General features: G+C 34.7%; 1 protein-coding gene across 1 annotated transcript; it reads left to right on the forward strand.

The window, feature by feature from the left end:
• The first annotated feature begins 2,502 nt into the window (after window positions 1-2,502).
• Window positions 2,503-12,023, forward strand: LOC120628920 (putative inorganic phosphate cotransporter). Its single transcript, XM_039897592.1, has 10 exons — window positions 2,503-2,679; window positions 3,458-3,738; window positions 4,135-4,320; window positions 4,861-4,999; window positions 8,624-8,838; window positions 9,390-9,542; window positions 9,886-10,018; window positions 10,610-10,731; window positions 11,102-11,221; window positions 11,736-12,023. The coding sequence occupies exons 1-10, from the start codon at window positions 2,586-2,588 to the stop codon at window positions 11,934-11,936; spliced, it is 1,644 nt and encodes a 547-aa protein (XP_039753526.1). The 5' UTR covers window positions 2,503-2,585; the 3' UTR covers window positions 11,937-12,023.
• The last annotated feature ends 2,472 nt before the right edge of the window (window positions 12,024-14,495 follow it).

Consider the following 14,495-nt stretch of genomic DNA (forward strand, 5'->3'; position numbering starts at 1 on the left):
CTTTCCTGTTTATTCTACTATTACGTAATTCGTGCTGAAGAAGCATTACAAATAAATTATTTAAAACAATGATCAGTATATTTTTTGGTAGAATCAGTTCTCTGTACCTAAACTCTCTCTTCCTGATCTTGTACATAGCATTTTTGGCTACATATAATGATGTTTCCTAGATCGGGCCTAAATTTTAAACTATTGGGGTTTTCTGTAAACATACACCTGAAGTCAGGAAATTTTTGCTTTCGTACCCCGGTCTCGGAGATAATTTTAAACTTCCGACTCGTGCGAGTCTTGCTGTTCGCTGAGAGGTTCCAAGCTCTTTCCTCAGCACGCACCACTAATTTTTCATGATCAATGATTAAGGATCATTTGCTTTAACGCTGAAAGAAAACATAGTGAGGTTACTGTATCATCGGAATAATAGTCATATCATCGGAATGCTTGAGAGTTCTCTGTAATATTCTTGAAAGATGTGTAAAGTTTTCTCGTACCGCGAGAAGACCCGTGCCCTGTAGTAGGCACGGTAGGCTGCTACTGCGTTGATAGCAATTAACATAAATATTTAAAAATCGTGAAAGTTACTAACTAACTGCGCTCTTCTCTCTTTTTCTCCCATTACAGAGAAGGTGGAGAATGGCAACTTGCAATGGAAACTATTAATAGGTATTACCTAAAGAAATGCTTGCCCCAAATTTAGACATTACATCATGAGTAAAAACCTCTACAAGATACTGGTATTAGTTCTCAGATTTCTTACTTAGGTAGTCGTAATAAAAGGCAATTTCATTGCGATAATTACAGAAGTTGACATCAAAACAGACTTAATTGCGCTACTAAAGAATTAGTAATGAAAATTTGTTATAAAGATAATGAAACAAATACCAAAGTTAGACTTTCTGAAGGTGACAGTGATTTAAAAGCTTCTGCGGTACACAATATAGAACTTTGAAAGGTTTTGTGATTGAAAATAATACATTCCACTAAGTTTATGTAAATTGTTTTAACTATGACAAAGTTATAGCTTGAGATAAGTTAATCTAAATAGTATCTACTTAATCCATAAATTATCCATCTATACTAATTTTATAAATACGAAAGTGTATCTGTTTGTTAATTTGTTACTTCAGCTCAATCGCTGTAGCGATTCCCTTCTTGCTAGTTAGTCGGTATCGGAAAAATGAATAGCTGGTTTTCGAATGAGTAGTAAAACCGGTCAACTGCAAGTCGGACTCGCGCACGAAGGGTTCCGTAACATTGTCACTTTAATTATAACCTAGATGTGCCCTGCGTCTTCGCCCGCGTGAGTTACGGGACGCAGCATACTGCTGCGTAATCTACATCTACCTCAATAAGCCAATACCGATCGTAAAGTTTTTTCAGGCATGCTGGAAGTGCCAAATGTAAAAACCAATAATATTATGACATGTAAACAATGCCTGTCCTACTCCTGATTTACCGTATTTAAAAAAGTTTGACTTCATATTACCCGATAGCGCTGGGTAAGCAACGTAGACCCAAGTCAATAAATAGATGGGTGCCAATTGGAAGTTACTAACAAAGAAAATAAATCGTTCAAGGAAGAATCGAATTCGCATTGTTACTTGATTCGTATTCTAGAGGTTAGCCAAGAAACTTTCTAACACTTTTAATTTAGCACTCCGGCCCTGATAAATGTGGCAACAGGTTATGTCTTCAGTTTCTTTAAGTCTTAAGTGAGGGTTTTGCTGCTGTCCACTAAGGAGTCCTGTCCTCTATCTTAAATAATATTCATCAGAACTTCACCAAATGTGGGCAAAACTAAACTAGTAGTATAATCTATTTAGTAAAAAAAATATTTTATAAATTTGTTTAACATTTGTCGGAGTTATGGTGATAAATCATCAAGCACTTTCATCCCTTCTCGCAAAGGAACTAAACTGAATTTCGTGATAAAAAGTATCCTATGTCCTACTTCGTAGTATGACTTCAAATCGTGGGAAGTTTGATTTGAATCGTGATGCGTGGCCCAGATACGGAGATACAGACGCGAATAAAAAAAAAATTGGCTTCAGTATCGATTCTACACTCAATCTAGCCCTCCAAAAAAAAATTGAAATCCGTTAAAGTGTTATTATATTACATATAGATGTGACAGCGTATTTGTTTGTAAGCTAACGAAATGTAACGGAGAATAAGAAACAGCATACTCCTTGCTTCTGCTACCATCTGCTGAGATCACTGACCTGACTTCCCAGAGTAGTGATTTTGGACAAACTCTACTTTAGTCTAACAATGGCTATGCATTTGCTTGGATCCTTTTGTGGACGATAGTACGGTTACATATATACACAGATAAGGTGTTCAATTTATAAGACCTCTCTTTTCATATCGAAGGTTACAATTAACAATAAGGATAGTAATTTTTGGAGCACAGCTTCAGTACACCTAGGTTACTTACACAATCTAAAACAAATATGAATGCAAGATAACAGACACATTATTTCGATAGATGCTGCGGCATTTGCACAAGACGGTGATCATGATAAACAAGTCCCATGCGATAATTAGATCAAATCAAAAGAAAATTATTTGTTCCTTAAAAAAAATACATGATGGTAGTGAATGATAGTACGGACAACAATGGTACCGAGAATGGTAAATCTGTGCAAGTGAATGTTTCAGAACAGTGCAATGAATTCAAAGGTACCTACTTACCCAACGACATGGAGTTTCTTAATTCAATGCGTATTTACAATGAGTAATTCCACATCGAAATATAATATTATCATGATAATAATTAACACCAAATACCTGTATGGTACAGTCAGCAGATAAATATAATTAAATTGAGTTTATTATTTAAGTGCAAAACAAAAAAATAATTGTTGTTAATTGGATGTTATTTTTAAATTAGATCTTGAAAGGGTATCTGTAAAATTTTGTTCATTATTGTTACTAAGCTTCTGGCGTGAATCATTCGACTTAAAAAAATCCCTTAAAATTGAGATTTTAATATTATTAAAATTAAGCTTAATTTGCTACACTCCGCGAAAAAACAGGAGAATCTGTATTGTGTAATTTATAATTCCTTCAATACTTATATATATCATAAAATTCCGCAAAGTAAAACCTGCCTCTTTTCAATATTTAAAAACGGTGAGACTTTTTAGGTATTTACAATCACGAAGACATGCATGCACGTTGGTTGATAACATTTAAATTATATATTCATAACATTAATAGATGAGTTGTATCAAATAAAGTTGAAACAATAAGTGAGTGTCGCAACATGCAGAACTACTTTATGAATATTGTGTTATAGACGAGTTGCTACTTAGGCATACCAATTTACACAATTTTGAGTCATACAGGAAGAAAGGAGATGAAGAGATAATCAGGAAGAAACACAGAGTTTCTATTGATGTGATATGATTTCTTTTAAACTTTTTAAAGTATGATCTCGTTTCATTATCATAATTAGTTTCAGGTTGGGGATATCGACATCAACAATGTCTGATTCTTTTCTTTTGTCTTCTCACCGCACTAAGCATGCGATCATGTATGGGAGTAGCCTTAGTAGATATGGTAAACAGCAACATTGAGTATTCCGATAAGAATTTAGTCCTTGCTAATGCAACGGATATAAATTCACTAGGAAAAAAATATAACGGGAGTTACTTAAAGGAAAATAATATAACTGACGATACCGAGGCTAAAAGTCACATTCAAGTGGTTCTACATTCACTTTTGTTGATACCACCAGTGAGTATTTAATTTACTTCCTGTTTTTAGTTTAATTAGTGTTAATCCTGGCTTTAATTTATTTAACTTTTACGCTTTTTATTTTTTCACTCAAAAGTCTTGACTATGATGATAAAATAAACAGAAAAAATTCATTTAACGAACTCTCTATGGCATTTAAGATTATATGCCTTAGAGAACTCTGCTTCTAATGAATGTGGTGTTGAAAATTTAATTAAACGTCCATAAAAAACAGTCACTTGAAAAAAAAAATATTTTTGAAAGAAAGTCTTGAAGAGATCAGAAACATGTACATACATAAATAATTATAAATATTGAAATATTATAGTTTCACCCAGAGGCAGACTGCCAAGTCTTCAGATCTGATATTTCTAGTTTTTAATCTCAATGTTCCAGTACCCCAAATTCCAATGGACCAAAAAGACCCAGGACATAGTAACGTCATCATTTTTTTGGGGCTATATGCTGCTGCAGATACCAGGTGGACAACTGGCACATCGTTTTGGTGCTCGATACCTACTGACTGGAGCTCTCTTGATAAATGCAGTTATGTCCTTCTGTGTACCTTGGGCAGCATTTTATGTGAGTCCTTTCTATTTACCGAGAATTTGTAAATTATTTTAGATGTTTTGTAAAAGAAGTTGCACTGGTATTTTGGAACGAGCTCTGACCTGCGATGCTCCGTAATAAATAAGATTTGAAATAACTGCATATAAGTTTGAAAAAAAATTGCAATACTTTTGGTACCATTTTAATCATGGACGTATTACGTATACGACGTATATAATGACTGAGGGGCCAGTGTTATTGCAATCGCGTAGATGACGCCTCAAGTTAAAGGACACGAGACTGCACTTTGTAGAACGTTTACTTTGCATGTGCTGCAAGGTGTTTCTCTGTTTTTAGGCTTTATTTTCCACCATGGGCTGTCAGTTATTACAATTTTTTTTTATTAAGTATATACCATAAGAACACTTTAAATATTTTCATTCTCATGCCACATACATACATCAAACATTATTACCAGCCACACCTGATACTTCCTAAATAACTTATAATTGTATGACCTTGAGTTATGTCCTTAAAGCTTAAAAACTAATTAATTATAGCTGTTATTTCTAGGGTGGTTGGATATTGTTGGCAATATTCCGAATGGTACAAGGTTTGACCCAAGCTTGCTTGCTGCCGGGAGTTCATACCATATTGGGAAAATGGGCACCTTTAGAAGAGAGAGGTAGATTAGCTGGCTGGGCTTATGGAGGTAAGTTAGTAAGCTAAAGATCATTTATTAATAATGCTGTTTTTAAGTACAAAAGTTAGCTAAAGTTTACTTTGTAGTTTTTTTTAAATTATTATTTTCCAGTTCTCCCCCGACTTTATAGTTTAAGCTTAGTTAACTACAGATATGAACTTTTATAATTTACTACATTGATATTGCCCAATTTTCCGTAACGTCTAATAAGGCGATGCCTTAGTAAGTAGCGTCGTTGTCTAAGGAGATTCCTAGGCATACAGTTACGTTTCACCTTATTTTATATATGTTCTACTAACGTTTTTCTTTGATTCGATCACGCCATCTTGCATTTTTATTTTTGTAATGCTAACTAGCACTTAACGCGCGTAAGTGTCATATGCTGGTATCTTATTATTTACTATAATTAGGATTACTTTTTGAAATGTTGCCAAGGTGAACCAGAAATTTGGGAGAAATTTGGGACCAAAACACCTTGCCCAATATTTATAAAAAAATACCCAGGCGTCAATTCCGAGCGCGCGAATTTTTGAATTTTTCTGAATTTTGATCAGCCGAATCGGAGTCATAAATTTAGATGGCATCTTACGTCGTTAGTATTCACATAAATAAATAAATAAATAAATATACTACGACAATACACACATCGCCATCTAGCCCCAAAGTAAGCGTAGCTTGTGTTATGGGTACTGAGATAGCTGATGAATATAATACTCATAAATACTTATAATATACAAATAAACACCCAGACACTGAAAAACATTCATGTGATGAACACAAACATTTTCCAGTTGTGGGAATCGAACCCACGACCTTGGACTCAGAAAGCAGGGTCGCTGCCTACTGCGCCACTCGGCCGTCAAACATAAGAGTTGGTGAAATATTATATTTCCCTAGGAATCACTTAAATCACTAGGGTATCTGATTTAGGCGTTCCATAGGCATTTGTGTCTTTTACCAGTTGGATTTGTAAACAATTACTAGTAGTTGAGCTTTTTTTGACAAAACTCGACCGGGGAAGTATCGGGGGTTTTTCTATCACCAAGCTTCATTAAAAAGCGTAGTTGACGGTGTTATTACAGGCACATAAGGCTTAACACCTACTCCTTAGGTTGATAGGCATAGGGTGAAACTTAGCAGGGTGTGATCCTTGCCTGCCCTACAGAGTTTTCCTGTTCATAGGCATTGGTTTTTCATTCACCATCAGGTGGGTCACGTACTTGGTCAAAAAATATAACTTAAAAAAAACTTTAAACTTTTATTCTTTTGTTGCAACTATTTTTGGGTTCACTTAGTCTTTATAAAAAAATATACAAACACTTATTGCCATCAAGGTTGCATCGTCATACAATAAATATAAACTATTATCTTAATAAAACATGGTATAATCAAAAAGAAAATCCTTTTGGCATATTTCCATTCATTATATGTTGATACAACGAATTGTAATATTCCACTTACATCTTTATATCTCTCTGATTTATAATTTGTTTGAAATAGATTTAAAAAAAAGTTAAGTAAACTTCATAAAATTATTATTATGTATTGTAGAATATCAAAATAAACATTACACGACAAATAACTAACTGTACTGCAAACTAATATTTGGTTTGCGCAAACAATATTTATGTCTCCTCGAAAGGAAATTATTACTTTCCCAAACTTTTTAAGATCTTTTACATGATACAACGTGTAAATGAAAACCGAAATAATACTTCACAGGCTTTAGAGGTACATTACGTCGTGTATCTGAGACTTATCTGTGAAACCAAAACGCAATAAGTTTTTGAGTAAACCACTGCCATAGATTTTAATGAAAAAAATCAGATAAAGCCTAGTATGTGATACTAATTAAAATCATGTGACTCTTGTCACTTTATTAGGTATGCGTCGCGTAGTGTAGGTACTATGCGCGTGTCGATCTTTTATCTTCAATAGCTTTGACATAAATAAGTACTTAGAATGAATTGAATTCGTTTGTATGGAAAATAATTATGATATTGATTTAATATTTTTACAGGGTGATTCCTTATGACATGTCCTTATGCATCCTTCATTATTATTCGTAATCATGTCACACGTTGCATTATAATATTATAATTTAGTTGTGAGTAAATATATCAGGTTATTTGTACGAATAGATCTATTAGTCGTGATCAAGTTTTGACAACTGTTCCTGGGAAAAATATAATCATTTTTTTTCGTTAGAGCGTTAATTATTATTTTGTTTACTACTGATAATTAAAACAATTAATGCTTTTGCAATATTCCACAATTAAATTATTATAACAATTTACTTTTGACTGTAAACCCATTTACGTGTTTAAAATTTTAAGGAATGTATTTGATACTCTTCCTTAGTAGAATAGGTTTGCATTTTTGTATAAGAACTACAAATTCTAGGCATAAATCACCTCCATTTTAACTGCCTTTAGTCAGGTCAAAATACGCTCTTAATAGCGTTGTTTATAGAGCCATACTTATGTAAAGATATTTATGTTTTCATATATCCACATTGATAGCACATACTACAAATAAGTATACATAATTTAAATGTGCTTAATAATACGTTTGCTGTCACCATTTGAGTATTCTCATAATTACGTTTATTAGCGGCTACTTAACGGGTGTATATGCTTTTACTTTATGTTCATTCTTTGGTTTAAATGCTTGAGCTTTAATAAATAAAATAATGTACCCATCGAAAATGCCTATGAACCTATTTCAACAAAGAAATAATTGACTTTGACTCTCAGATTGTTTAGTCCTTAAAGTGTAGAATTTAATGGCTAAACTGAGTCACAAATATGAAATTTACTCTCCACTCCATGCTGAGGTTTATATAAACGTACACCCTACTTTCCCGTTATGAAATACCATCTATAGCATGCTTCGCAATTTTGATCTATTCGTGGTATGTGGATTGTCGAGTGAGAAACCAAATGAATTGGGAAAACGGATCTTTTGGCTTCTTTCCTACAAATAAGCGCGTCCCCAACATATTCTCAAAGTCTCTATTTTTAATGTAAAAGAGGTCTAAGACAGTGTTCAACTTAGCTGCTGATGTTATAAACCTATGCTGTATTAGGTATAAACCTATTACTGAAAAAAACGTCGTCTTCATTTCGAGAATTAATTAATTCCTTATGATGAGACATTTTCCTTTCCGTTCATAATCTTTTAATATTGGCACAGTTGATACTATACGCAATAAAATATTATATTAAACACAGATGTAGACATTTGTCTAACGCAATGAAAGTTATGAACTCATTTTCTCTGAGACATGATTATTTATTTTGGCTTTTATTTAGAGAACGTTGTTATTATATACGCTTTGATCGTCAAGCTTTGTATATTAAATAATACTCTACATGAGTTATATTGGCAAGATTCATAAAAGGTTGTAAGGTCAAAGGTTGAAAGGTTATAATGGAATAGAAACAGAGTAAAATCCTCAAAGTTTAAGTTTACAGTCACGATGACGGTTAATTACAGGCACATATAACGTATGACACTGTTTTACAAGAACTGAATCGGATGTAATTGCAGTTTTACGTGAGAGAACTAAGAGTGAGAAAAAAATGCCCTTTTTAATTAAAATAAATAGAGATTATATAACTTTATTCACAGGTTCCGTCCTAGGTGCAGTGTTGGGTTTAACTATAACTGGTTTCATCGCAACATCGCCACTAGGTTGGCCTGGTATTTTTCGTTTCTACGGAATAATCTCAGCAATCATTGGCAGTGTGATGTGGATTTTTGGAGCGGACACTCCTGCTCAGCACAAAAGTATATCCGCTACTGAGAGACGATATATTGAAGAGAGGTTAGGTAGCAATGGAAAGGTAATTTTTAAATTGGTATGCTGACGGACTGGTAACCGTAGTGTGACCGCCCGTTGAACCTTACATATAGGCCTAATAATGTATTTATTAATATAGATTAAATTTAACCCGATAAACTTAATATAATAGCCATACCTCTTAACAGGTTAGCTTGTATACATTTTGGACCGCACATCACCAGCTGAGATTGCAGTCAAGGCCTAACTTGTAGTGGGTTTTTTTTTTACCATGAAATGCAGAATCTGGAGCATTTAATCAGACATGACTGGTAACGTCTCCTGACGAAAGGCAATATAGAGGGGAAGAGAAGCGTCATTAAAAGAAGAAAAACGACAGCCGGCAGATAAGCGTTATGATATTGTATCCTTAGCGCGCTATTATGATTACACGTTTTTAAATATAGCATACACACTGAAACAAGGACTGATATTCACGTTAATTAAAAGTGCACATAGCATTGACAAAGCGTCACCTTAATTTTTGACAAAAATTCAACTCATCGATGAGTGTTCGGTGAGATTTTTCCTAACCATAAAATTCTTTATTTACAGAAGAAACGCTCGATCCCCTGGTCTAGCATTCTTCGGTGTCGTGGTGTTTGGGCAATAATAGCAGCTCATGTAGGCCAATCGTGGGGCCAACTTACCTTCTATACTGAAGTTCCAGCCTTCATGGACAAAGTTATGGGAGTTAATATAAAAGCGGTGAGTTTTAAAAGTACTGGGTTTTTTTTTATTTAACTTAATTAATGTATTCATTTATCTTAATTACAGTAAACGTTAACTTACGGTATTCGATGATAAAAATGGTGATTTAAAGAATTGACTATATTTCTATATATAGTCAATTCTTTGAATCATCATTTTTTATCTAATCTTATATATCAATAACTAAACGTACCAATTAAAACTAAAACAACTTTGTTTATTTCAAATTCTTTAAATAGTTCCAAATTTATGTTGACAACAACAGTCGTAGTGTAGTTTGTTCTGTTTTGTTTTCTTTTGATGATCAACTAAACAGATCATACAATTTGTCATTTTACAGAATGGAATGCTCACAGCGTTGCCGTATCTTATGATGTGGTTCGCAAACTTCTTCTTCACCTGGTTCTCCGACATGTTGATTGTTAAAAAGATTCTCAATGTAGCTAATACAAGAAAATTAGCTAATTCATTTGGTAATAATTATTTTTAGATTTGTCATAATTTCATTAGGTTATAATTGTTGAATGTCATAATCAAATACTGATCGAAGATAGAAAATTAGAGGTGAGGTGTCCAACATCAGGACATTAGTCAATTTTAAATTCAAAACTCATTTATTTTAAGTAGCCCTATTATAAGCACTTTTGAAACGTCAAGTATGTCTGTTTGTAGTGACTCTACCACCTGTTTAGAAGGCAGATTCTACCGAGAAGTAACCAGAAACTCAGCAGTTACTCTTTTCCACCATCATTTTACAATCACAGCTGTGAAATTAAAGCAGAGCGGCTTGCTTCCAGACCACCTTGTCATTTGAGTTTTTGAGGGACTGCGGCTAAGATTTGAAACATCAGGTGTTGGGACACAGCGCAAACGCTCGCTAGAGTTTGAGCCCCATTGCTTGATGACATTTTGGGGGGTATGGGAAGATATGAACACTTCTACTACTTAAAGACGGTCATAGACAGCTCAGGAAAATAAATGTTCCTGCGGGGTTAATAAAAACTCGGATAAGGTCACATATATCAGAAAGTACATTATATTTCTCCCTTTTAAATATTTTGCAGGAAGCTTTCTTCCAGCCATTGGTCTGGTGGTGTTGGCGTTTGTTCCTAAGAACATCTATGTGGTTGAAGCTGTACTTATCATTCTCTGCGTCTGCAAAGTCGCTGCCAACGTCGGATTTCATGTAATTACATTCGTGCTTTTAAAGTTTAGCAGAGTGCCCTCTTTAGAACAACATTTTAAACTTCTTGTCAGATATTTTATCCTGATGTTTATGTATAATGTTTATTACCGAAACATTAGATTTAAATTTAGTTAAAATCTGATGATAGCACTTATCGGTCAACTCCTTTTCACTTACAATTTGTTGTGTTATTTTGAATATAGCAAGATTAAACTTCTGTCTTCTTTTTTTTTTAAATATTTATTGGCACTTCTTTGCTTCGTCATTTTTGATTTTCCCGAAAATACAAATTAGTAGCACCAAATTAATGTGCTAATTCGAACAAAAACAATCTATCATATTTCCACTAACAGTTATTATTTGTTGCTAGATTAACCATATCGACCTATCAAGTAACTTTTCCGGGACTTTGATAGGCTTAAGCAACTTCGCTGCCAATGCGTTTGGTTCACTAGCACCGATAGTAGCTGGTCTCATCCTTACTGATGTCGTGAGTAGAATCATCGCATTACGTTCATTATTCTTAAGACTTCTTGGAGATGGAGGAGGATGGAACTGTTCAACGTTTATTTGTAAACCGATCGCAATAAGTGCAATTTTTAATTTAAGAACGTATATTACTTACGATGCCATTAAATTTGTCGTAGTAGCATAGACATCGTCTCTTCTAGGAGACAAATTATAGAGCTTTCCGTGGCGATCCAGTTAACAACATTGATAGTGATGATAAGAGATCACAGGTTTAACGTGTTGTCTGATGCACGGTAGTAGACAGCCAGCGCTAAGTTTTACACTCTTGTCCTTTGGCCGACCCGGGAATTGAGATCAAGGTAACACTACTATAATGCGCTTCTTTTTACTTCTAAAGGTATGTGATTTTAAAGAATCTTCTAATCTCATTTACATTTCCATAAAGAGGGAGACTGAGACGTAAATGTTTTTTTCTACAACCATGATTTTTAAGTGTTTTAAACATATTTTTAAACCTCTTATTATTTTCGCAGACTAGTGAATATCTATGGAGGAAAGTTTTCTTTGTGTCTGCTGGTTTGTACGTTATTACGAATCTGGTTTATGTGATGTTTGGGGAGGGAGAGAAGGCAGATTGGGACAACCCCCCCGAAGACGACAGTGAGGAAGAAAAAGAAGACTCCAATGAATTGGAATCAATGATAAAGGAAAATACAGTTACTTTACAACAGTAATAAGATATATTCCACAATTGTTTAGTGTCTACTTTATATTGTAATTAGGTTTATGTATTTATGAAATTATTGCAATCGAAATTAATAATAAATATATAATGGCTTGTTTTTAGTTGAGAGTAACAGTCTATTTTTTTTGACAAAATTGCAGAATAAACTAGACTATAGGAAAAGAAAGATAAAGTTTTTAAGTTCTAACTTCGAAAAATGATATGAAAATAAATAATATGCGTTTTTTAACTGTTAAGGAATTTGACTATGGTGGTGCTCAAGATATATATTATCATGGTTGTTAGTTGTAAGTAAGATATTGATTTCATATATCGGGAGACTGGTCTCTCCCCTCAGAGAAGATATATGCAGCTCGGTTGATCTAATACGCATTGGTGGGCTTTATTACTACAAACTTTAATACTAAAGCAGTATGTTATCAAGGAGTAAGTTATATCGTTGATAAAAGCTTCAGAAAATGGGCTTGGAATTCCTTCCACGTTTCCACGTAGTGGCTGATTTTCCAGTGGTCAGGACTTCAGCTTCACTTTCGGGGAGCCGAGCTCGAAACCCAGCACTCACCTATATTTTTCGCAAGTTATGTGCGTTTTAAGTAATTATAATGTCACTTGCTTCGACGTGAAGCAAAACATCGCGAGGAAACCTGCATGCTTGAGTCTCCATAATAATTATCAAACGCCAGCGCCATACTGTGCTAGCGTGGTGGACTATGGCCTTCACTCCTTAAAAGCCTTATTATCGTGGCAGGTGACCCGTACCCTGTAGTCGGCCCGTAAGAGGTTGATGTCATGATGGTGATATTGAATGGTAATATTGTCTACATCACGGATGAAATGAAAATCTACGGCCATATATCCGGCGAACTCCCTGGCGCAGCGGTGAACGATGTGGTTTCAAGTGGGAGGTCCCATTATCTCTGAATTTCTCAAATTCATCATTTCTGGGCCGGTGGGGGGCTTCGGCCGTGGCTGCATGTAATTTAGCAAGCCATGCCGCTAAGCAATTTAGCGTTTAGAGAAACCTATTAGAGTCTAGGATTAAAATATTACACTGAATCACTTTCTCTTACCAGCATGTGCCATGGCAGTCGAGGGCTTACTTGTAGCTTGTAAAAAAACCGAAATTGGTCTCTTGTCTATTTACCGATCACGGTCAACGTGGCTTAGCCAGCACAATCATTAATAGCAGCTTTCGCAACTAGGCCAAAAATACGATCAATCACTCCAAAACATTTACCGGTACCACCTAATCTAGCTTAGATCGAAATCTTTGGAACTAGATTCCGAATAAACTCATTACACCGTGTGATATATCGACTGTATTCAGTGCCTGTAGGAACTTAAATATTATACTTTATTTACGAAAGTGGGCTATAAGTTGACCCCGGGTACGTCCCTCGGGCTCCACCTATGACTAGCTGGTTATAAGTTAGGCTACTCTACCAAATTCTTCTGGGGAAAATAATGTTATAAGTTTGAAAAGCTTATCTTCGTTATATAACTATAAAATGAAGTTTTTAATAATGTATTTTTTCATATATGTATTTACTTTAGAAATATATTTTCTCCATGAGTAGTTTGTCATCATCATACCGACCCATTAACTGCCCATTACAGGGCACGGGTCTTCTCCCGCAATGCAAATTTAGGCCGCTGGTCGAGTGCGGATTGGTGGACTTCACATACCTTTGGGAACATTATGCATGCAAAGTTTCCTCACGATGTTTTCTTTCACCGTAGAAGCAATTGATATTTTTAATAACTTAAGAAGCACATAACTTAGAAAAGTTAGAGGTGCGTTCTGAGATTCGAACTCGGCCCCCCGAAAATGTAGTCGAGCTCCCACTGCGCTGTTACCGCTTACCAATATCGCTTTCATAGTTTAACATGTAATGAAAGTGATAAATTTATTAATGATTATTTTATATACCTACTAGCGGTCCCTCGCGACTTCGTCGACGTATAAGTCAACGTAAACGTTATAGTGAGCCAACCTTAAGAGATAGACGTATGCTGTTTCCGACTTTTTTTAGAACTTTTATTTCGTAGAAACAATCTTGTCATACATGATTTTATGGAAACTAAACTTTGCACGCACGCAGTGAAAGCTCTCAAATGGAAAAAATCACCAAGACCACAGAAGCAGAGCACCAATGTAGATTTTGAAACATTCTACATTGGTGCTATGCTCCTCTGGTCTTTGCATGATAATATATAAACCTAACTTGATAAATGGGCTATCTAACACTACAATATTATTTTAACTCCGACAAGTACTTCCTGAGATCAAAGTATTCAAGTAAACCGCGAAAATGAGTATAAGATAAAATATTAACGCCCTGGTGCAGCATTGCGTTTTTTAAATGGGAGGGGGGAGATTCAATCTTCGATGGGAGTAAATTTATAAAATAACCCTTATCTAATCTTAAGCTGTACGGAATGTTCAGGTGTACATCATTGAAAAGATATGATTAAAACGATGTTGTGTCCTAAGGTTGCGATTGGAACTAAGCGATAAGGGTTTTGAATCCTAAGAATACAAAATAAA

This window comes from Pararge aegeria, chromosome 13 (assembly GCF_905163445.1).
Source record: "Pararge aegeria chromosome 13, ilParAegt1.1, whole genome shotgun sequence".
Lineage (NCBI taxonomy): Eukaryota > Metazoa > Arthropoda > Insecta > Lepidoptera > Nymphalidae > Pararge > Pararge aegeria.

Excerpts from the sequence above, each read along its gene's own strand:
- LOC120628920 (XM_039897592.1), top strand. The coding sequence starts at position 2,586 with ATGATGGTAGTGAATGATAGTACGGACAACAATGGTACCGAGAATGGT. Across the intron at positions 10,019-10,609 it reads AAAATTAGCTAATTCATTTG|GAAGCTTTCTTCCAGCCATT; the intron begins GTAATAATTATT and ends AATATTTTGCAG. Across the intron at positions 11,222-11,735 it reads GTCTCATCCTTACTGATGTC|ACTAGTGAATATCTATGGAG; the intron begins GTGAGTAGAATC and ends TTATTTTCGCAG.